The sequence below is a fragment of the Stegastes partitus genome, unplaced genomic scaffold, assembly GCF_000690725.1.
Source record: "Stegastes partitus isolate 25-593 unplaced genomic scaffold, Stegastes_partitus-1.0.2 Scaffold452, whole genome shotgun sequence".
NCBI lineage: Eukaryota > Metazoa > Chordata > Actinopteri > Pomacentridae > Stegastes > Stegastes partitus.
The window spans coordinates 199627-224372 of NW_007578183.1; the positions used below are offsets into that span (position 1 = coordinate 199627).

Genomic DNA, 24746 nt, shown 5'->3' on the forward strand with positions numbered 1-24746 from the left:
TGGCAGCAGCTTCCCCAAAAGAACAATCTTCCCGGCTACACCATTAAAACTGCTCAGGAATAGCTCAAGGAACACAACAAACAGTTAAAAGCATTAACCTGGCCTCCAAACTCCCCATATCTCAATCCTATCAAACATCCATGAGATATGCCACAACAAGCTGATCCACAGAGGCCTCACCTTACAATCCACTAAAGGATCCATTGCCAGTCACATCGTAGCACACCCCTAGAGGTCCTGTGTCCATGGTCCAACGGCCAGAGCTGTTTTGTATTAGTTTTAATGTTGTGGCTGGTTGGTGTTTGGCGTATCGTATAGTGAAAATTCAGCTACATCTTTGTTCTCTGTCAACTTCTAGGGAAAATAAAAACCTTGTAGTCTATGTAATGTTACTTCAAGAACAAATGAAAAATTTGAATATTTTAGTGTGATTTGGCTTCCAAATCGACCTTTGTAAACCACTTCACTGTTGTAATCATGGTGTCTTTGTTTCAGAATCATCAAGTGGACCCTGCAACAACAGAACAAATGTGAGTAAAGCGTGCAGTTGATGGATTCATGCATTCATCCTGTACTTCTTCTAATTGCATGAGAATATAACTTAAAGTGGACATTTTAAATATCCCTTTAAATGGCACATTAGGCTGAACAGAATGTTAAAGAACACAACACATGCAATAAAAAGGGATTAGACTAGTTTTACCATCTGATACTGATATGACACACAGGTTGTGTCCTCTTGTTTGTGGGACTTAGGAGTTTTGTGAAGGAGGACGACACTTATCCAGATGGGTGTTTTGTTGGCTAATTCTAACATGTTTCAACCTCAAGATATTTAAATGTCAGTAGGGTTCTTTTATTTAGTGAGGTTTTAGCTGTTCTCCCTACACTTTTCAAACTGATCAAACTGAGGCTCAGAGGATAAATGTACACTACACTGTAAAGGCCTTTGAGGCAATTTGTTGTTTTCTAGTCTATTCCAGTGAAATTGTCTTTAAGGCGTGACAGATTTTGGGATATTTTGCTTCCATTACATATCTTCTTCTAGTCTAATAGAAAACCCCAATCCAAAATATAAATTTAGGTGTTCACTTAACAGCAATTTGTTGATTGACATTTGTAGATTTCAACTATATACAAACCTTATAGGCTGTTTTTTTTCTCCATATATTCGGCCATGATTTAAAAAACATTGTATTCATAAAAACTTATTTAAAAAATGTTTTCTTTCTGGCTGTTTACAGCATTTCTGACCTAGAACAAATATTCAAATCGTCCTTTGAGTCTAGTATGTCAATTAAATTACATTTTTTATTTTTTTTAAAAACTGGCTTTATTTATGGCCAAAAATTAATACAAATTTTAAACATGTCAGACACTTAATTTGCATATTTAAACATACATTACAGAAAATTTGCGTTTCAAAAAAATATATAATAATTTTCCTTATTGTAGGTTGTCGACTGGGGAAGTTTGATGGGCATAACTATTAGTTGAATGAGTTTAATGAAATAATTTGGTATTTCCCCTTACTCTCTTTTCATTTCTTTTATTCATGATATTATAAAAGCTAACATGTACAGTCAATATAATTTAAAAATGTTTTTAAAAAAAAACAAAAAAACATCCAGAGACTTTTTGTGTTTTATTAGAAATCTTCTGAAGACGATTGCAGCGGTGGGGCGTTCAGGGGGACTCAGACACTTTGTTTCTACAGTCACTACCATGAATCTGGTGATGATTTAATCTACAAACCGACACCTATAGTTGATAAGTGATTTGTTCGATTAAGAATAAAAAAAATCTTCGTCATATTTGCCGATGGGGACGGCTGTTTTTACTTTCGGATGGCGCTTTTCCCAGTAGCCCTGAAGGCCTCACCAGAGCCTGATCCATTGATCGCGGATCCAGGCGCCGGTCGGACTCCTCGCCGTTTCCACGCCTCCCACTTTCACCCCCATTGTGGTGAATCTCCGGCTCTCACACACACTTTGCCAGACTTCCAGGAGTTGGAGCAACTGATCGAAGAGGGAACACCGACAAGGTTTTTTTTTTTTTTCTCCTTTGAAAAAAAGAAAAAGAAAACCCCATATATCCTCTTCCCCCCGCATGGATCTGCTTTCTTCTCCGGAGGGATTTCAAGGAGCTGCGATGGTTTGCGTTGCTGGAAATTCTGGAGACTCGTACCAGAGAGAAAGGGCACTCGTCCTCTACGCTGAAAAGTTGTAAAAAGTAGTTTCCCCTTGAAGTTTTTTTTCCCCTTGTTGTTTTCTTTTCCCCCCCCCGTCACCAGCTTCAGACTCGGGTGTTCCTCCAGCCCCCCAACCGGCCATCATGGCGAGGCGGACGGCGGACGAACCTCTGCTTTTCACGCCGAATACGCGCGCCGCTTTCCGGGATAAACACCTTCGCTTTGGCGGGGGCTTGTTGGCTTTTTCGTGGAGCTTCGTGTTCATGTGCTCGGCTCTCTCTTGTGGATATTGCGGAGCCGAGACGGAGTTTTCCATCCTGGAAGAGGCGCAAGTTTTGGCCGAGCAGATGAAAAAGCTGTCCTCTCGGGAGCTGGGAGTCTTCACTATGCAGGTAAATTAAAAGAAAAAAAAAAAAGTCTTTAATCCTGAAGTGTTATTTTATTTGTGTTGCGTAAAATGGAGTTGGAGCGGCTTTAAAAGCTCATTCCTGCCTCGTAAAATGATGATAAAATAATGCATTAATCTCAGATAGAAACTTTGAAATGTTACGACACTTGAAGCCGTTTTTCAGCTTTGAAGTTTGAACACGCTGCAGGTTTGTTTTTGTGATCTGGCGTTTCACCTTCATTACCTGCTAGTCTCTTAATTTGACAAAAGATGGTGAATATTTCAACACGTTTAGTGTGTGTGTGTGTGCCCTGAAAAAAAGCTGGATAAACTGTCTCCTTCACTGATGATCAGCAGGCAGAAGGTCCTCATGAGTAACACACATGCAACTAAATTGTGTGTCTTCAGGTGATTTGTTTCCACAGATGAGTCCATGTCACTGGTGTGTCTTCAAGCCACCAAGAATAGTAGCAGAAAGGCCCACCTGAAAATAATGAGGAACAGCTGATTGAATGGAGGCAATCATGGCTGCAACTGTTGAGTAATCTCCATGATGATCTGATAGATTGATTAATCATTTAGCTCTCCTTATGCTGTATTGACAGTGTCTTTTTCTATCAGGGTCGTGTCATTTCATTGCAGCCTTCCACTGCGGTGTGATGACGAGAAAGCTGCTCATCCTAACGAAACACCACAAAATAGTGAAACATGTCCGTCCACATGTTCCCAGAGCTCAAGGTCACGTCGTCAGACGGCGTGAAAGGCAGCAAATCTTTAGATCTGACAAGTTTAACATTGTTTTCTGTTTGTCGGCTAATCAAGGAATAAATTCATCCTTTCAGATTGAGCTGTACGGTTTTTGGGTTTTATCAGAAGTGAGGTGGTTCATGTTTCCTATTTAAGAAATCACACCCATTTTTCAACAAAAAACAACAACAAACAAACTAGAGCTGCAAATATTAATTGATGGATTTGATTTATTGTCTGTGACTTCTTAAAGCAACTACGACAATTAAATGAACAGGTTTTTGATTTGACAACCAGTGAGTCAAACAGAGGTGAAACGAGTTGATTCAAAGATGTCGATGGACGTGAGAGAATTCAGTTTTAAATTGTAACAGCATTAAATTTAAGTCATGTTTGTGCAAATATATCAAACATTTCCTCGATTCATCTCCTAAATTGGCGGCATTTGGTCCGATGTGATGCAGATCCGAGTGTTTTTGGACTTTGACGATGTCACCTTGGGTTTGATCTGATAGCGATGTGCATTTTATTTTGTTGTTTAGTGAAATTTTATAGCCCAGACGAAACAATCTTTTGATTCAGGAAATAAAAGAAAGATTCATCGATGATTAACCAAAGTGTTGCTGCTTCAACTGGATGCAAACACTCTATATGAACATCCCTGCTCTGCCATGTCCATGCGTGCAGAGCTGCATTGAGCCACCAAATGGCAGGAGGTGCAGGGTGCAGCGGTGGCGGTGCTGGGGGTGTGAGGGGGGTGTTTAGCACTTCTGAGGCAGAGGAGCTCACAGGCCCTGAACACAGAGGCGAGGCGGCGGGGGGGCCCCGGCCCCAAATGGTGTTTCATCTTCTCCGCTTCCACACTGAGCCGCCTTCATCCCGGCTCTGGGAGTCGGCTTTGAGGGCTCCCTCTGATCCCACCGGATCCCGCCGTTGTCACTGCTCATCCCTCCCCGAGCTCCAGTTTGCTCTCTCGCTGTCTCATTTCTCCTTCTTTTCATCATTTTCTCTGCAATTTCTGTGTTTTTTCTCCACTCTGTATTGTTTTTCTCTGCATTATTCTCATTTTCTGCTCCTCTCGGTGTAAATACTTTGAATTAATGACTGTTTTTCTCTCAAACGAGAGTAAAACGGTTCCATCAACTACAAAGATGTCAATAATGGGAAATCATTTTGGGGTTTTTTTCAGTCTCACTTAAATTTTTATGAGTAATTTTGAATTCATGCAGCAGGATACAAAACGCAGCGTTCAGCATCATCCCCCTGTATCATGGGAAACCCGTTCAGAGCTGTCATGTTGTTGAACAAGCTGTGAAAATCTGACTTGGCATGAAGCTCGTGTGAGTGTGATTGAAGCGCTACATTTCATGGATTTGTCCGAGTGGCTTTTCGTAAATGCAAGAGATGTGCATCCAGTAAAAACACTCTGCATCTGCCTGTGAAAACAAACTGCAGGAATCTGTCTGCCATGCTGGCTGTGTGGACATCTGCTCTGGTGACTTTCAATCTGCAGGTGTGTCAGCTGAAGTGGATCTTTTTTTTTTTTTTTTCGTCCAAGTTTTTATCCAAACAGCATCGCCGGCTTTGATTCCAATTCCAAATTTCTTGAGTCGCAGCTGGCATTCATTATCTCCGAGAGGAGTTTTCTTTTGTGGGCACGGAGGCGTCAACGCGCAGAGTCCGCGCGCTACTATTTCAGACGAGATCTGAGGGGTTTTGTTATCAAGCAAACATCCCGGCATCTTCGTTTTAAAATATGTAATTCTACCCCCTCTCCACTCCACCCCTCATTCTCTGGCTGATGTGTAATTTGAGGCTCGCCTCGTCGCTGCTCCTGAGTCACTGGGTCAACCTCGTTCAATCTGTCACTGAGGTGCTCGATTATCAAAGGGACGGGAGGGCGTTCAGACGACTCTTTAAGTGGATCTCCAAGGTTGTGTTTTCATACTTGGGTTAGAAAAGACCTTCTCATACAACAGGGTTCAATCTAATTACCGATAATCTGGAGAAGCGGGTTCATAACACAGCAGCCTGGGCAGAGCGTCAGCGTTCGCACTTGAGAGCTGATTAATGGAACAACACAAAATTCACTGGAAACTATTTTGATGTTTGATTGGAGCCGTTTTCAAGCCAAAAATATCATTCAAAACAAGATTTTTGTGTTCTGGGCTGTTGGTCAGAGTGAAACCAAGAATATAAATATGTCTCCTCAAGCTCTTAGAAATCATTGTTACATATGAGACTAATCAGTTTAATAGGAAAATAATTTGCACATTAATTGCAGCTTTAGTTTTGAGGTGTTTTTTTTTTTTTGTGGCCTTTATATATAGTGTTGTGTTTTATCTCCCCTCCAGCACAATTCGTCCAACTGTTTAGTAAAACAGCGATTTGCATACTTTTAAATAATTTACGAGGGACATTTTCTTCGTGCGTAATGTGTTATTTATTTGAAATGGTCTGATTTTGGTTTTGGTTGAGCTGTTTTTTTGGAACATTGATTTGTATCTTGCATTGCAGGTTTACAAATCAGATACCTAAGGACAATAGTTCACTGAAAGAAATGATTTGAAACCATTCTGAATAATTAATGACGCAGATTTCTACTGTGGTTATTGCGAAAGGAGATTTCTTTTCTAAGTGGCATTTGGATCTGAATATTTAAATATGAATTTACTCCCGTTTCCATTTGCCCATTTCTTATGACGCAGTTCTGGTTCTACTCTCGTCATCCAGAGCCGTCACCAAGCTCCATGTTTCCACCCACAGTCATAACAACACCAGTTTGATCACTGTTAAGCTTTAACTTAAGGACATGAAGTAAATGTCTCCAAAGCCAAACAGAGAGCCCTCGTATGTTAAAGCTCCTGTTGCTTCTACTCAGAGGGTATTTACGCCCTATTCCCTGATTATTTCTAAAGGACTGTGTTAGCTTTAAGGGCCTCGGTCCACAGAGGAGTGTGGTTTGTCGTTGAGGCCGGCCCGTCCAGTACCCCCGGCCCCCTAATTGAATATTGATAGTCATTTGAGGGCGATGGAGCTTTGTGTAGGAAAAGAGAAAAATTGGGTTAGCTCTGGCGCTGCGTTCAGCTCGTGATTTTTCTGGTTTGGGTTTGATCCAACGGCAACAGAGCCTAGATTGATGCTTTGTTGTTTTCTCGAACTTGGACGAGGCTAGTTTGACTACATCCCCCCCACGTCTCTTTGTTTCCACCTGCCTTTATTTTAATCGTCTCATTGTCATTCCTTCACTTTATTGGCCTTCAGCTGCGTGTACGAGTGTTTCTCCTCTTTTCCCCTCACTCTGTATTGAATCAGTTGCAGAGACGGGGAGGAGGAGGGTTTGAGGATATACAGCAGGACATCAGAATTCCTGCTAGGCTCTCTGCAGTACAGCTTCAAAGGCTTTTTTTTTTTTTGCCTCTTACTGCATTGCTTGCATGGCTGTGTGCTCAGTCAAGGTTACTATGAGCCTCGCAGGCCGCTGCTTCTTCTGGGACTATTACTGTTTCTCATCCGGTCTTTCTTTTGACTTTGACTCTTCTCTTGCGTGTCCACGTCCAAGCATATCGTTCAGTTAATGCCGTGATCAGAACGTATTTACGCGCCACTATACTTCCACTCTGGCCTTGTAGTGTTTAACCGCAGTCGAATACGTTATAGTTGATATAACCTGGATTCTATGAAAGGAGAGGACACGTCTTACATTTTCCTTTTACAATAGCGCTCATCCAAAGGGCAAATGAACACTTAGGTGTCAGATATATCTCTAAGCACATTCCTGCACTTGGCTTTTTGTGGTTATAATGGCGCTCTTTTTTTTTTTTGTTTCCCAGTCCTCAGGGCACAAAGGTTACATAACATGACCAGCTTTTCTCTGTCACACAGTACACTGTTGCAAATGAAAGATGGAGACGTGACATGGAGGAGGATGTTCCCCGTTTTTAGCGTGTTATTAAAGCATTTTTTAAACAGAAACTGTATGTCACATGGCGTAAGATGTCACACACTGACACTGTCGAACTGTTCTTCAACGTCGTCCTTGTTAATCCATCTAAACCCTGGTTTCCAGCCAGGAAAAAATGATAGAATCCAGATCTTTTATAATTCACTGAGCTCATTAGTAAGACTGAACAATGAATGACTTTGAAATCGAAACTGCAGCGAAATCAGCAAATCGCAAAGGGCGCAATGTTGCCTGTATGTCATGTAGCGCGAGCGTCCCGGGGTTTTAAATGTCGTGTTAGAGGTTTTACGACTTCATTCCATCGTCCTTGTGTGACCGTCATGCCTGTTGACGGCGTCTCATGTGGTAACGCTCCATCACATGTTTTAAATCTACTACACAGTGAACAGAAGCTGAACTTTCAAAAAATTATATCGTAAATCAATATCGGTCAGAAAAATGGCAACTATGGACTTTCCCCGAATATTTCGACTCTACTTACAAAGATCGTTTTGTTTATATGTCAGTACAAGTAGCTGCTACAAAGTAGGGCTGGCACTTTTAAAAAAAAGTCTGAACAGATGAGAACCAACATGTAAATGTTCCGAATGAATTCAAACGCAGCCCACGAAGCCTGAACTAGCTCATGTAAGTGATGTGTTTACATTTGAGTAGAAAGCTGAAAGGTGATCCTACTATAAAGCCTCGATCATCCTCATTTACAGACGCGCACATGGACATGGTGTTGATGTTATACTACTTTGTAGCAGGCGCAGTAGGTCGGCGTCTCACTGTGTTCCCGCACGAAGTATTTTATGATGCACTTTAGAAAAGTTTTCGTCATGTTGACTCTAGCAGACTTGCAGACATGGAGCACTGGTTGTATTAAAAAAATGGATGTTGTCTTCCTAATTTCTGTCATTGGTAATTTATGGTATTATAACATCAAAGTCCCCTGCAGCCAAAAGCGTTTTACCCATAGAACATGTCCAACTGCTAACAAGTTGTTTTATTTTTTAAAACTCTACATAAAGGTTTTTACAGTTGTACAACTTCCCCAGATTCTTCAAAAGTGAATTTTGTTTCGTAACAGTGTAAAGTAAATTAATGTGCAGATAGGACCAGCAGAGGCACCAATAATGTGAACACAGTGGCCACACAGTGTAGATGTCTGGTGGTATTTCAGTCAATACTGGTACATCTATAAAGCAAAAATAATGGCATTTAGGTGATGTTACCGACATATACTTGGAGATATGATGAAATTTGCGCAGACCTCAGTGCACTCTTGCATACTCGTGGGCACAGAAAGTATAACGGCAACTTATAGACACACAGCCTTACCTGTATCTAATATTTTGCTATCTATTTTAAAATACCAAAGGCAGTTTTTCTCAGATCTTTGTGTGTCATAATTATATGTTGAGCACAACATACATGGAGACGTTTCACATCAACAAACAGTGCATCACTATCCTAGTTTTCCAGTTAATGGAGAGTCCAATAAAGTGACAGTACACTTTGTGATTCCCCAACGGGAGTAGAAATCGCAACGAGAGTTAACGTTACATTTTTCCAGCATGATCTGCGATGTTATTTCTGTAAATCCCCTGAAATGCTCCTTTAATAATTTACGTTCAAGCATCGTAGAGTTGTGGGATTTATGGCCGAAAGTCTTCCCTGTTATCCACTGTCTGGTTTCCATTGGACTCTAGAAAACTGTGTTTAGATTTTCTTACAAAAATGTAGTCATACCTGTGTTTTACTCTAATTGGGTTTAGGATTTGGAACCAGATTGGAGTTTAACCTCTTCAAACTAATGGCGAATACTGTTTTTCTTTTCCTCTCGCCTCTTTCCGGATGTATGGGATGTTCAGGTTGTCAGAGCCACAGGTGCTGTGCATTAGTCAGCCTCTCATTGCATTGCGAGGGCAGAAATCTTTTTTTTTTTTTTTTTACGCTGACCATAAATCGTGATGAGCCTCAGTGTTTTGTGAGCCCTTTGAGACTGTGCTCAACTATCTGCACCTCTGTACTTTTTCCATTTCGACTGCTGCTTTTTTCCAACTGTTATTGCAGCGAGAATGTTTCGTTTTTCTTTTTCAAACCTCGCTGCTTTCACACACAGTCGTTGCATTTTTAGTCCCAAGTTGCTCTTGATATATGAATACTTAATAACTCCAAGCAACGATGATTGATGTGTCTGCTTTATTGCTACGTTTGTTATTTTGCACTTTGATCCTGAATTGAAAAATGAACATGGTCGCCGATTTAATACATGTCTGTATTACTTTATTACCAGGCAAAAGTTTTCTAAAGTTTTTAAAAGCTGCACTGCAAAATTAAAAAAATTTGATTTCGTCTTTTTATTTTCCTGGAAAAAAAGGACGTCCACTGCCAACAGCTGCAAAGTCCCACAGAGATGTCTGCAGTGTTTTAAAACTTGGAATGACTTCCATATCAGTCTTCCAAATTCTTGGCCTGTCCAAAAAGCCGGGGAAACAGCCCAGTTCTGTCGACTGTACCTTTATCTTCCCGTCACAATGCAGAAGAGAGCCGAGCAAAGGGTCCACATTTTTATTAAATGTAGGACTCCTTGTATGTTTTGGCCCGAGTCCAGGCACTGAGAGGCTCGGGCGCCCCTTATATCCAAACCGCCTCCAACCGCAGTGTCTCCAACCTCCAAACCGAACACACACCAGACACGGTGAAGTCCCCAGACTTGTTGGACAAGACTGGGAATTAAGTATCGCTGTCAGATGCGAACCTTGTTGCTTCTGGGTTTAAGAAAAACAACCTCAAGTCCAAATTGTCAATCTTACATTTTTTTTATTCATATGGGGGGTCAGTGGTTGGTATGTTGGATTCTAGTAATAAACCTTTTATGAATTCAATCATGACTGAAAAGACCTTGCTAGTTTGTCTGTATGCTACAGTTTTCACTCCACCAACTTTAGATAAGAGGAAAACATCTGAACTATTGGATGTATTTAGTGTAGAGATTTGTGGTGCTCATGAGGTGAATCCTACAGCAGGTTGTCTTAGTTTCAGTGGCACCAGGAGGTCAAAGTTTTCGCTTATCTTGTGAAATATCTCAACATCAACCCAGTGGATCTGGCACAGCGCTGAGTACATTCATAGCTCCCAGACTGTGCATCCTAATTTGGACTTCAACGGTCCTCGTCCCGTTACTGTCCAAGCTGTCCAAGTCTGACACTGGAATGACTGAATTTTTATGAAGATGGATTAATAAAACTACCAGCAGACTGGAACCAGAGCTCCCCGTCCCAGTCCTCAGAAAACAAACATCTTCAGGAGACCAGGCTGAAACATCACCAATAAAACTTAATGATTCTTTTAATGTTTTAAGACGTTAAAAAAATGCTTTTCTTGGATTAAGATTCTGTGTAAAATATGGGTTTTCCACCAGAAGTATTTTAAAAGATTGTTACAATTACGTGCATTCCATTGAAAAATCCAGACTCTAATAATATGCAAGTATTTTTTTTATTTCCAGAGTTGCGATCTCTTTTCACCATATGTGAGCCGGAAGATTTAATTCTCACATCAGTCTTGAATCGCATCATGAACAAGTTTCCTTCTTCGGTAGCTGAATGTGAAACCAGGCTGCTGGTGTCAGACTGCACACGCATCATTTCGTAATATGACGGTTAAACATCCAACAGTCATTTTATTTTTGAATCCAGATCCTCACGAAGGAGCCAATAATGACTGAATATTGCCTCATCTTGTTTTTTAATTGTTTTGGGAGGGTTGGGGGAGTGAATACTTAAAAAAATGAAAATACGAAAAACACACTCCTAGTCAGATATCACAGTTTCTAATAGTTTTCCTATGATTTCTTTCCCCTATTTAGCTGATTATTAGCCCGGTCGTATCCATGTTTAACATTTTCCAAATCTACATCCATCATTTGGAGTTTTCTTAATCCACCTGCAGCCATTCAACTTTGAAAGACAGATGCGGGGGGGAAGAAACATTTTCAAAGATTTCCCTCCAGTGCGTTTGGACGACACGACTCTCATTCATTTCAATCAAATCCCTTTAATTTTTTCGCCAGTGTAAGTACAGCCTAGTGCACTGTCTCTTGGCTCCCGCCGGCCTGCGGTGAGGACGGAGCATGAAACTGATGTTCTTTCCCTTCTGCACCAGCTGTTGTGGTTTAAATCAGTCTGTACCGTCGTGGCCAGATCATTTATCTGACCGCTTTTTGATCCGTTTCCCACATTTCTCAGTTGAAGAAGGGCCTCTCTCTGTTTGGCCTTGACTGAAATTGGTTTTGCAGTGTGTTTGCAGCCTCTTCAGCTTTCACATTTTTGTGTCTGCTTTTGCTCAGTCTGTCTCCCGTAGCATCTCGTACTGACCTGCCCCGAAATGCCAAGCTCCTGTTAAGGATCTCGGCTGAATGTTTCATTGGCTGCCATCTAAGTGCAATAAAGTTGAACACGGTCTGATTAGGGAGAGTAACGTTTTTTTTCAAGCTGTAAACACTCTTTTATCGGTTTGAGCTGATAGAAGCATCAGACTTCCACTTGCAGGAGGAGCACACGCATCTGTGTTCACATCTGTTTTGAGATAATCATATATGTACATACATAATGGTAGAAAGAGCTGAAATATTTAGTAATGGAGGAGTTGTTTGACAGAAACTTAGGTGGAATCTGTTATGAATAATTTAGTTTTTCAAGCGAAGACGTCTCCAGTTCCTCAAGTATAAGGGTTTTCTGTTATTGTAAGTTGAATGTGCTTCAGTGTTTTGGAGTCTTGATCAGACAGAATAAGAAATTTGAAGATGTTTTCACAGTTTTTTTTTGTAGACTCATTTAAAGAGCCCATATTGTGCTTTGGGTTTTTTTTTTTTTTCATTCCTTTTATGTTATAAAACAATTTTTTTGTGCATCTTAAAGTCCTGCAAACTTACAAAGCTCAAATGTCACACCAAAGGGAGTTATTCTCAAAACAATTGTACAGTCTGAAACACCTCGTATGAAGTCCAGGCTTCTCTTCCTTTACTTGTTCACATCACTATGTAACACATTTGCATAATGGTTGTCGAATGGCTAGCTTGGTGTGCGACCTTAAATAGCCGCTTTCGTCGGAGTCTGCCAGTACATTTGGGGTTATGGTATATAACCAATGTTGGCTCGCTTTCGTTGAACCAGCTAACCAATCAGAGCAGCCTGTTTCTTTAAGGCCCTCCTTAAAGAGACAGGAACTAAAATGGAACATTTCTGACTGAATACGAGAAAAGACGATGCACTAATGTTCAGTATATGAAAAATATTGTGTTTTTAGAACAACAAAACGTAACTTATTCTTGATGTTATATTGAATAACCTTATCTGCTTGCTCCCTTTCTGTTACTTCTTCTTGAGCGACCTTCTCTTCCTGGATCAGTATTCTCATCAATAGATGAGTTATTTTTTATTTAGTCACTAGATTGAGTGTCCAGTCTTTAATGTGCTAACTGATATCAGCTTTCATATGTTGTCAGAAAATCCTAATTTTACTGCATTATCAATGACATATAAACTAGAAAAGCAGAAAAATGGCACATTTTGAAGAAGGAAACATCAAAAATTGGACATTTGTTGCATGCTACATTACTGTTATGATTGTTTGATGATCAAAATCTTTATTAGTGATCAGTTAAGAATTTAAGCAATCATTTTCTGTGCATTGGACTGTTTTGTGCAGCCAAGGCCTCCAGGTTTTCAGTAAAAGTAGCTAACTCTCTCTCCTGCTTATTAACGCAGAGAGCTAATTAACTGACTGTGTTTAATCTGCTTATTCTCGCTTTTTTTTCTTAATGATCCTCTCTTTCCCCATTACCCCTCGCACTCTATCTACCATTCACTATCAGCCCCTCTCTGCTTCGTATTTCCACGCACACACACACACACACACACACACACACACACACACACACGCACACCAATAACAAATGCACTCAATGAGCAAGGGAGAAAGGATCTTTATTGGTGATCCAAGCTTTGTGTTGTTTTTTTTTTTTTCCAGGTTCCTGCCAGTGTTACTTAGTTAGCTCCAACAGGGCTGACCTGGCAGTGTGAGCCGGGGGACCCCGGGCCACCCTTTAGCAAGTCAGTCCCTTCACTCACCACAATGGGAAAGACTCAAAATGAACTCTGCCTGAAAGAGAGAAAGAGGGAAAGGGAAGAGGCGGGGGCTTGTGGTGAAGGCAAAAGGGGCAGTGAGCAAAATACCCATTTGGGAGGGCAAGGAGAATATAGGGACCAGCTCCCTCCCCCAGACAACATGCATTTGTAAGGCCACCATCCCCCTCAGTATGCACACACACACACACACACATGCATGCACACACTCCTGCAGAAGAGGCTTTGCATTCTCGATGAGCAGAGAGTTGGAGCTCCTACTGTGGAGAAGCAGATCAGACTGTTTTTCATGCCTTTTTTCTCTTTTCTCTTTCTCTGCTTGTGCCTCCTCTCTCTCAGGGCACTGTGTTGCATACATAAACTCACAGTAAACCCAAACTTCACAGTTTGTTGAAAAGGGCTGTTTCTGAGGTTGTCTCGAATTTCCATCCATGTTTTTATGCCTGTTTGCAGTATTTTTGTATTTGGATAGGTGCATTTTTTTGGGCGAAGATCTGACTGCGTGCACGTAACAGCAGGCTTTGGGGTTCTTCCTCGAGGCGGAGTGCAGTTCAGAGTGCAAGAGAAAATGCTAAATGAGGTGCAGGGGGTTGGAATGAAAGAAGAGTGGAAGAGATTGTGTGCAGCAGTGGCAGCCAAGAAAACGGCAGGCTCTCATATTGTGGAGTTTTATACGCACACAAAGCACAGTCACAGCAGTCTGGAGGAATTATGTGACGCCTCTCAAACTCTGGGGTCACAGGGTCGTGGAGGTCAGCTCAGTTAGTCTAACTTCTTTCTTCACAGCCATTCATACGCATGAAGACTGCTGCAGCAGAGGAATCTTATATCTTCAAAGAGCTAAAAACCCAATCAGAAATAATTGCACCAGATTCTCAGTCAGTACTGGGACAGTGACATGGTTCGGGTGTTGTGTATCTTCTGGGGATCAGCGTTAAGCACTCTGCAGCACTTTCAACGTGGATTCTAAAGTGTCCATTGGTTTCCCAAAAAATCCCAGGGTGTGTTTGTGTACTAATTTACAGGTAAAGAGCTCTGACATCTTAAATAATGTAAATTAATTTTTAATTTTTTAAAAAATAAATGTGCACCCTATCATATAGTTTGGATCAACCAGACAAGAAGGTAGCAATACATAATTTACTGGCCACTTGGGGGCAACATAAGCAAGCTGTAAAGCAACTTTGCCATAATTTTCTTTAAAAAGTTGTTGCGTCTGATGAGCTGCTACTAAAGTTGGAGTCAAGATCACCTGCTGAGACCAAGTCATGACCAAGACGAAGGCGAACAATTTCATCGCACCACTGAAACTAGTTCCATGAAACGTACAGTATACACAAAGGTAGCTCATATCTACGTCTTAACATTTGCTAAATCTCTTTTCGTGAGAGCTAAAGAGATTTCTGAAGAATGCTGGTACAGAGGCAGATTGCTAACATGAGGTATTTAGGTTTGCTAGTGTCAGTTAAACTTACCTTACCTTTCTGATTTACTCCCTTTATGCGTTCCTTGTCAGTGCTCTAGGGCTGGTCCGAATTTCTGCTCTCCGGATATTGGGCCCCAATTAATGATGAATATCCCGAATATTTGGGGGTGCCATGCGGTGGTGGTGGGTGTGTATTCATTCCAACGACAGGCTGGAAGTGGGCGGGACACACAGGCAGCATTTGGCTACCAAGACCAGTTTAGTTGTTTAGGTTAGCGTTCACGGCACTGTTTTGCAGTGGCAGGGGGTGGGGGAAAGTTGAATATTTGGGAGGGGGGCTTAGCATTCGGTCCGACGGGGATAGCAGCGAGCGGCCGTTTCTGCCATCAGGGTTATTCGCCGATCAAAATTGGTATCCCGATTCCAGCACAGCGAACGAATAGTCGGCCATTCTGGTCCAGCTCTAAAGTGCTCTATGTTGTCTTTTGGACGTTTTGCGGATGACCTCTTTGTCGTTTAAAGAGCAAAATTCTGGTACAGAAGATTTGACCGTTATACCCTTCCAGACAGCTTCTTCTCCGGTCTGCCGCATTCGGTTTTCAAGTGTGAAATCTCTCATTTGAAAGCAGTCAAAGTAGTTGAATTTGAAGTGGGATATTTTACATTTAATTAAAAATAATGACGTTAACAAATAAGTCGGACGTTATCAAGGCAATTCAGTGTATTTGTGTGAGACTGAGACAAGACTGGGGAAAAAAAAATAGGTCGATTGCGAAGAACCAACATGAGCAGTAGTCATGAGTTGGGTTTTGATCATCAGACTGATGTTGACTTGCTTTTTACGTCTTTTTTTTTTTTGGTCGTAGCTCCTATTTATTGATACGACCTATTTATATGACCTTAAGGAACAAAATTTTACCCCTTTGAAATCAAAGCAGTGAGTTGAAAGACACTAAAATACAGTAAACTGTTGAGGAGAACCATAGAGTTGTATCTTTGTGGGTGATTACAAGCAATAATACAATCTGCAGTCATCAGTAAACTTCAACATGCATTCAAGTGTTCTTGGGTACAATATTTAAGGCCCACTGAAGGATGGCGATGCTTTCTTTGTTATATGTAAACTGAAAGCAAGTTAAACAAAATGTCGGGGACAGAGCTTCATATTTAGTTTGTGTCTGTTTACACGTCACTTGAACAGTTAAAATCTTTAGAAGACGTGGCGTTCCTTTGTGTCTGAAAGTGTCATCAGCAGTCTGACGAGATGCCGTCTGCCTCACCGCCCTTTGTTCGTTCTTCGTCTACCTTCTCCACCATCTTCATCTTCTGCTGGCTCTTGGTGTAATTGTGTCTGTGGGTGGTGGTATGTGAAGCCGTGTCCTGTGCCTTTTGTCTGCTGCTGGTTTGCCGCCTTTGAAGATGAGTCAGGAAGTGACCTGGGCTAATGAGCTGAACTTTGGACTTTCTGCCTCCGTCTCTGTAAGACAAGGCTGGTCGGAAGATGAAAAGCGATGCAGTGTTTTTATTCTGGCGGAGGAAATGGCAAGGGGGAAAATGTGATACAGCTTGCTAATTAGGAGGCAGAGAGGAGTGTCAGGGCTTTAAGTGCGAGATGAAAAATGGGTAGACTCTGAAACGACACTTTCAATGTTCCAAACGCATGTAAACACCTAAAGTCGCACTCTCAGACTGTGTCTACCTATGCGCACAGACTCATATAAAGCTACATGTACTGAGCAGCTGCAGCTGTGTTTAGTTATCAGTCTCTCTGAGCTCAGATATATGTCTCCCAAATGAGTGGCTTTATTTGATCTGGGCTGACTCAAACGTAATGGAAGACGAGCATTAGGAAAGCCAAACAGGCTCCATTGTTCAACAGTGATGTGGCCATTTTCTCCCGCTGGCACGTCAACATTACACAAGATTCCCGCAGAACACAACTCTTTCTTTATTCAGAATTTCTGTGTAATTTTGAAGTCTTTATTACAACGCAGAGATGCAGGTGTTGGTCTTCCAGATGTGCCAGTCATGGTTGAACAATTCATTGAAGTTTTACCCAACCCGCAGAAGCCACAATGTTTTGATGAAGGTGAACGTGCAAGTGTTATGGTGCTGCAGAGATGCCCTGGTCTACAGATTGTTCTCTGTACATTCATAAAAAACACATTTGTTGGCTCAGATCCCACTAAGAACCTAATCACTTTTAAAGTTGTTTATTCAGAGAAAATGAAACCTACTATGCAACCATTATCGTTTGTTCTAAAACTGTCACATCGCAATATCTATTTAAATGCTTGCAAGCTGATTTTTTTTCACTCTATCATTCAGCTCAGGTGCCAGAACAGCATGATGTTCTTTTAGTCAAAACAGCTTTGCTCTCAGCCTTACAGTGTACATTTCCTTCCCACTGGGATGTAAGCCCAGCAGAGAACAGAGCTCATTTAAATTAGATATGATAACCGGGCCTCTTAGGTTTGTAATGTATTCCTCTTGGTGGCCAAATAATAATCATAATGTCTCACACGAGGTCTGTGACTCATAAAAACATATTGCTCTTGTTGCACGGGGACCATCTTGAAAATTCTCTTCCCGGCTGTTTCAGTTTTTTTTCTTCAGGTTGTCTTTGTGGTCTCCTTGGTTTGATTTCACTGTGTGGTTGTGACCAACTATTGGATTTTGGGACGCTGGGCAGAAAGTGTCATCTGGTCTTTGCGGGGATTACCTTGTTGGTTCATAGACTGTGGTCTTACCGTTCTATCAAACAAGTTACTGTTAACATTAATTGGTTGCTGTATAAAGAGTGAAAGTAAAAATCAACAGAAAATATGGAAAACAAATTGTTTTTTACTTCTTTGATAAGACAAACTGTGGTGTTCATAGATTCAGCACCCAATCACCCACACTTCTTTCTATTTAGACTTACTAGACTACTAGTCGGGTATAGATAACCCAAATTTGGTTCAAATGTCATGCATTAAATAAGAGATCCAGAATCGGCCAAGTGCAGCCAAACACTGTCATTTGTGACTCCTGACATCGAGCAGCTCTGTTTGTGTGTCTGCACAACCTTGTAGTTTAAATCACTTCAACTATGGACAGACTGACGCTAAAATGCCATGCAGTGCTGCCCGTTTATTATCACACTCTCGGTCCACGATGGAATTATGACTCTATCCGGGATATTCTAATAAGTGGGCTTCAAGATGGTGTGAAGACTCGCCGATGTACTGGACCAGCACAATCTGCATCAGGATTAACTTATCATGATTAACTAGCTGAGCAGTTCAGTTATGAGTGACAACATGCTCTGCAGCAATTCTCTTTGATGCGCCCTAATTAATGTCAGATGGTATGTGAATAACTCAGTGAAGAAGAGCTCAGGTGAGCAGGTAAACAACAATCGGCCGACCATGGCTTTAAACGGGCTAAAGTTATTCCTGGAATCAATTTCGGGGAATTTCGTTATCACAATAAACGGGCTGTTTTACTTCAGGTTATATAGGAAGTGATTCAGGTCTTTGATATTTTATGATTATAAACGGGATATTCTATAAAGCGGTATGACATTAAGTGGGCAGCACTGTATTTCACTCTTTTCAAACTGATCTTTAATGACACCTGTCTTGAGCTGCAAGTGCTGCAGCAGCTACGTGGAGACTAGAACCTCTCCAGTAGTGTCGATCAATACATGTGTGGCGTTCAGGGGGCATCTGTAAATTGTATCTTCAGATAACAACTTGGGTTACACTCCCTTCTAAACTGCATTAATCTCTGCATGCATCTACCACCGCATTAAACTCTGAAGCAGTGGGAAACACTGAGGCATGCTGTTATTATGCATCGCATTTATTGCAAAGACTGGGGCCGAACCATAGGACAGCGCTTTAGCTGTCAGAGCATCGAAGTTATAGCACCAGGCAGCAGCACATCTAAACAGTGAGTAATAAAAGAGATAATAAAACTGAACACTGATTATAATGTCGCCAAGAGGAACTACTGTTTAGTAAATTGAAGTCCCACATCATCGTTATGAAAAAGAAATGTACAGAATATTTATTTTCACATTTGTTCTACCTTGTGAATCATAATTTGTTACAAAATTATGCTAAATGTGTAAAATGTAGTAAAGTTAGTCACTCTAGAGCAACCAATGTAAAACACTAGTCTGGAGCTCTGCATGAAATCCCTTTCTATTACAAATTGAATTCTCACTAACATCAAATCTCTGTCCTGTGGTGAACTCTGGTCACGAAGCCTGACCCCTTTAGATGAACTTCTGAATGAGTTCAAACCTCATCAGTGAAAGGGATGTTTGATTCCTGCGCGGTGCAGAAACACCACAGCAATGCCTGTTGAGACATTGAAGAATGCGGAGATCCTCTTTGAGCAATTTGTTTTCGATGAGAACGGCTTTCATGTTGGTCCGGTGTTGAATTTCTCTGGATCCTTCCTGAATGTTTTTCCCAGTACAGAAAACTGTGATTGAAGGAAGAGCTGTCTCCTGTCCAGAAGTAACTGACAGTCTGTGTTTGTGAAATAAGTACTGTCCGTCTAGCTGAGAGGTCTTCATGTTGAGCCAGTGGCCCTAGGAGGCTGCTCTGTCTCATTACTTAAGCATTCATTTGTATTTTTCTCCGGCAGATGCCCAGTTAACTCTTTCTACACTACTTCCTCATTTATCATCCACTCTTCTCTGGTCTTTCCAAACTTGTATCTCCCGGATTTTTCTTTCCAAAAGGCCAGCTTGTTACCAGATTTGGCTGGCTGGTGCAACGCTAGCTTGTCTCAGTGTGTCTAGCCCAGGCGTTGGCACTGTCAGTCAGCCAGGGCTTCTGCTGGCATCTCTTGGCAGCTGAGCAGGAGACAACGTGAAGCTTTTCTGCGCATTTTGTGGAACTTTTGTGATATGTAAATAAGTGTTTCCAGACAATGTGCGGCGTGGCAGCCTGCAGCCCTTTCTCTCACTTGGAACCTTTTGCATTTTAATCCACCAATTGAAAAGCTTTTCATGTTTTTGTAGATGATTTAAGGGCGCTGGCTAGGTGTGGCTATGATTAGAGATGCAACTTGTTATTTTAGATAATTTAAACGTCTGAGCCACTATGAGCTTCACACTTTCACACGCATTCTCCAAATTACAAAGTTTATTTGTAGCATGACAAAGCAAGATATGTGTGAATTCAATGTGGTCTGGGAGGAAAGTCTTGGACCAGGTTCATCTTGGATCACTACAGAAGAAGACTTCTGTACAAAGCTACATGCATGAAAGACTCATAAAACTAATTATACTACAAAAACACACCAAGTATTAACCACTTGGTGAAAGTAACACAATGGCAAAATAAGACAGCAGACAGGGTAAAACTGGATGCACACCTCGACAATCTGGCTGTCGTAAAGCCTCAGATGGTATTTAACACCGAACTGTCCTTTAAAGTGAAGCATGGAGCAGTCTAAAACCTGCTCTGTTTCCACGACAGCCAGTCACAGGGGCGCAGCCGGATCTCTTACCTTTTCCGGAAACGTTAATCCGTCAGTGTTACTTGGTCTATGTGTGAAAGGGCTGTTAGACTGATACTGAGCTCTGTGGGAACAGAAACCTGTGTGAATGTGTTCATTTTTGGTGTTGTGTGCCTCTGTCTATGTGTGTGTGTGTGTGCATGTGTGCCTTTGTGTGCACAGGTAATGATGTGCTGATTGCGTCGCCTGTGAATTTGGTAAGATATCACAAACCATCATGAAAAAACATGAATTCACTAACTGGCAGTGGTTTTGCTACATTGACGCGATATACTCCTATAAACTCTGCATTATCTGTTTGTAAGTTATTGAAGACAATGGTACAAATCAAAACCAGCACTGGTTTATGGTGGAACTGGATTTTCAGAATGTTTGTGTCAGAAGTGCTTTGATTTGTTTGGCATTAAATTCAGAGTGAAAAATGACTATTTCACAATCAAATTTCTGTACAAGTGAACTATATCACAATATAATAATGGTTCAACAGGTTTTTGCTACAATAGAAAAAACTAAATAAATATTGACCATTATTCTTATTGTAAAAGTTAAAGCCAGTTGTGCAATTTCAGCTTTACAACTGCACCAACTCTGTCTGTCTTTTTTTTTTGTCAACAGTGGGGCTGCAGCCTTCTAGGTTTGAAAAAACTTTATTGCAGTTGTCAATGGACAACATGAATAGGGGCTTGGTATTTGCAAAAGAATGAATGCACAGTATATAAAAGATGGACAAAGCCTCTGGGACTGAAAAGTGAAGCCAGTGCCAAAGTATCTGGAACCTGCATTCTGTCTAATGTCCAGCAGGGGGCGATTCCCCTGACTCTAAAAAGCAGTGAGATTGTTTAGACTTCTATGGCAGAATGACTGTACTTCTCACTTGACTTGTTGCCACAGTAAACCTTTTCCTAATGAGCTGATGGTCCCAATCGCTAATTTCACATCCCCTTCAATAGAGCAGGATCTTTATTTAGTAAATTATGGTTCAATTCAGAGTAAAATAGACAATACAGCATGGCCTTTTTTTAAATGTGAGATTGACAGATGACTATACTATTGGCATTTGGTATCCTCGATTTCTCAGTCAGATCCACCCCTCTCTTGTTGCATCTGGTCTCAAAAGAAAAAAATGGCAACGGCCAAGTGCCAAACTCCAGATTTCCAAACAACAGGTCAGTGTGTACCATCACAATGACCATGTTCATCTTTTGTACAGGGTCTGTTGTTTTTATGTTCAGTGTAAACTCCACATAGTGGCCCGGTGACCTTATGACCATGCATTCACAGACATAGATGTCCTTCTGACAGTAACTGTTCTGGTAACAAGGTGGACTGAGCTCACAAAGTCTCATCCTGAACTAAACATCATGTACCGCGCAGTGCTGCACAAAACACGCAACCTTGTCATAAGGTCTGCTTAAAAAAACCGTTTAAACTACAGTTACATTTTGAAAGTATATTTAAAAACAATCGCAGGACTTTGACACAAAAACACTTCAAAATTTAACAGATTAAGATAGTCTATTTTTAATACAGTACAAAAGAAAAGGGCACCAATAATATGTAAAATATATTAATACATAAAATGACATGCTGTCTTGCCACCCAGCATGAGAATGTGAATCGGTTTTTGGTGTTTAATGAGCTGCCAACCCAAGCAGTTTGATTGAGCAGGATTGCCAAATGTGAGATTCTTTTTTTAAGAGGAGCTGTCATATGTCTCCTGCATACATCATCACAGAAGCACAGCTCTGCTTCTCCTCACATCCACAGCAGCAAAGTCCCTTGTCATTTACATACCAGAAACTTGGGAATGTCCTTGAGGAACTCTTGCACTCACTCTCTTTTGAAAGCTTGAGCTTCTGCACACAGCAATGATCAACTCATGAATCTGAATAGGAGAGGTTTCCGATGTTTAGACAGCACAGGGGGAAAAAAAAATCTGATGCGTATTCAGCTGACGTCCCCCGTAGTTGACACATTCAGGAAACAAAGCCACTGTGCACATACGTGTGCCTGTGGTTTGCTGGACTTTTAATGAATTTCAACTGCATGTTTGTTTATATGCCTTTGCATATAGAAGATTTGTGCATGTCAATTTTAAACTTGAATCCTGTAATCGTCCAAAAAACGTCTGTGGTTCTGCGCTGCACTCTGTGAACCCTGCAGTTAATGAGGGAGTAAGAATGACACTTACACTCAGGGAATTCAAACTCAGCCTCACTGTGTTGGGATTTACTGCAGGCCTGAAGTTCCAGTGCTGGCGAAACTCAGACTGATGCATCTGGTAGATTCTTTTTATTTTTTTTCCCCCCTCAAGTTGACGTGTGAAAGTTGCATATGCACTGAGAAAAACAACCTGACCTTGCCAGTCGTGCTTCTTTAAATTATCACGCAAACACTATGCTTGTAAATTCATATCTCTGGGGGACAGTGGGAGAATTCAGCTTCACAAGTTGTGACAAAAAAATATAGGAATGTACCAACATATAATATTTATCTCTTTTCATGTATTATACGATGCAGTATTCTTTTTTATTTTTTTTTCAAGTTATTTATGTATTTTAGGAAAATACGGTAGTGTATGGCCCCTGCAGGCACTTGCGCTCGCTCACATGGTTCACCTGCGCTTCAGTGAATTCATTTCAGCATGCCAAATGTAATTCGGACCCAGAGAGAAGCTGAAATGTGCTTGTATATTTAAGACATTCCTTGCAGCAGCCATATAAATCTAGCACTGTAGCTGCTCATAAGATGTACATTAGGGAGAAAAATAAATGTCTAACATAACTGTAATGATGGTTTTCCTTACCAGAAACCTTGGACGTGCATGGGTGTTATTCCCACCACAGTGAAGGTGTACACAAACAGCGCATGTGGACGGTATTTGTAATGGAAAATTTATACCTGAAAGGAAATGCATTGTAGGAGAAAAGCTCTGTCGGGCAACTCGTTTTTCTGCAAAATGTCTTCCTGCTGAACTTCTTTGCAATTGAAACAACTTTCTTGAAGGTTGTTTTAGCTTCTGCTACATTAGCAGTAGCAGCAGTTTTAATTAAAATGGACAGAGTGGCTAACTAACCAGCTAGCGCTAGTTATCTGCTAGCTATCTAGTATTGATTTTAAATGTACTAGCTAAAAAAAATAATGGATAAAAAATGGTAAGTGAGTTTATTCAGCTCAGCTAATAAGAGAAATTAGCATTTTGTTTGGTTTCTATTTCAGTTCACAAAGCTAGGTAGCTGACTTTGACAACAAACGGTTAGCTAGCGGTAGCTTGTAAATTGTCAGCTGGAACCTTTATTCTCTAAACCGAAGATTGTAACAGGTCTTTATTTAAAATATCGTTAAAAACATACTATCTTTTCTATTTTCTTCCTTTTCTAAGCATGTTTCATTATCTTTAAGAAAGAAACAGATTTATTTTTTCATTTTCTCTTCTTTTCTTTGTTAATCTGTTGTTTTTGCTATTGATGCAAACTGCTCTTTAGCGTACTATTCATGTCCTCAGCTGTCCCCGCCTAAAAAACAAAGTATATGTGAGTTTTTGGTGTCATTTAGTGGCTTACATCTAAAAAACACGTAGAAGTACAATCAGTTTGAATAAATGAGTGTGTGAGCAGTAACAGGGCTGCGGTTAAAAGGGACGAACTTGTCATGACGTTGTTGTTGCAGTGATGAGAAATGACCTCAAAAGCTTAACATCTTGCATATTTCAGAGTCTGACATCTAGGTTGTTTTGATATTATGTTTGATAGATATCACAAACAACAGGCGGATCTGTGTGTTGCTCTGTGGATAAAGGATTTGCGGTGGAAATATGATTTTATTTGTGTAAATTTAACATTGTGCGTGACTCCCACTTGCAGCCAGTGTGTCAGCAGTTGATCTTTTACCGCTTAAATTAAGTCTGACACAGAATCATACACAGAGTATCCCAGTGTTTGCTGCAGCAGCACTGTTCAGCTGGGTTTGAAACACAACTTTGTCTTTTTATTCATGCTTTTTTACTGTGGATTGTGTTTATAGCGAAAGCTCAACATTTGAGTTTGTGGAAATATTGTCTGCACTTCACCTGAGCCAAAACCAGCAGGTGCACATTTCTAATCTCTTTCTGTTTGCATTTCATTTTTCCCCATCTGTCTTTCTCCCTCACTGCCTTTGATCCCGCCGGAGACCCTCAACCTCCAAACACCAGCTCTGTCTATTTTTCTCAAACTGATAGGACACTTTATGAAAAGGTTCAGTCATCAGCTTCTGCTGCTTTTTCCTTCCTCTCCCTAATTTCATCCTTATCCTCCCGTCTTTGTTTCGATGTTGATTTCCCTGCCGTCTTTGTTTCACATCTACTTAGAATTCTCATATTTTTTTTCCTCTCGGGC

General features: G+C 40.9%; 1 protein-coding gene across 1 annotated transcript in view; it reads left to right on the forward strand.

The window, feature by feature from the left end:
* The first annotated feature begins 1643 nt into the window (after positions 1-1643).
* The window catches only part of cachd1 (cache domain containing 1), a 105761-nt gene continuing 82658 nt past the window's right edge, over positions 1644-24746 (forward strand). The window contains exon 1 of the mRNA XM_008286360.1: positions 1644-2583. Coding sequence (XP_008284582.1) covers positions 2335-2583 — 249 coding nt within the window. The 5' untranslated portion in view covers positions 1644-2334. The remainder of the gene's footprint in view (positions 2584-24746) is intronic.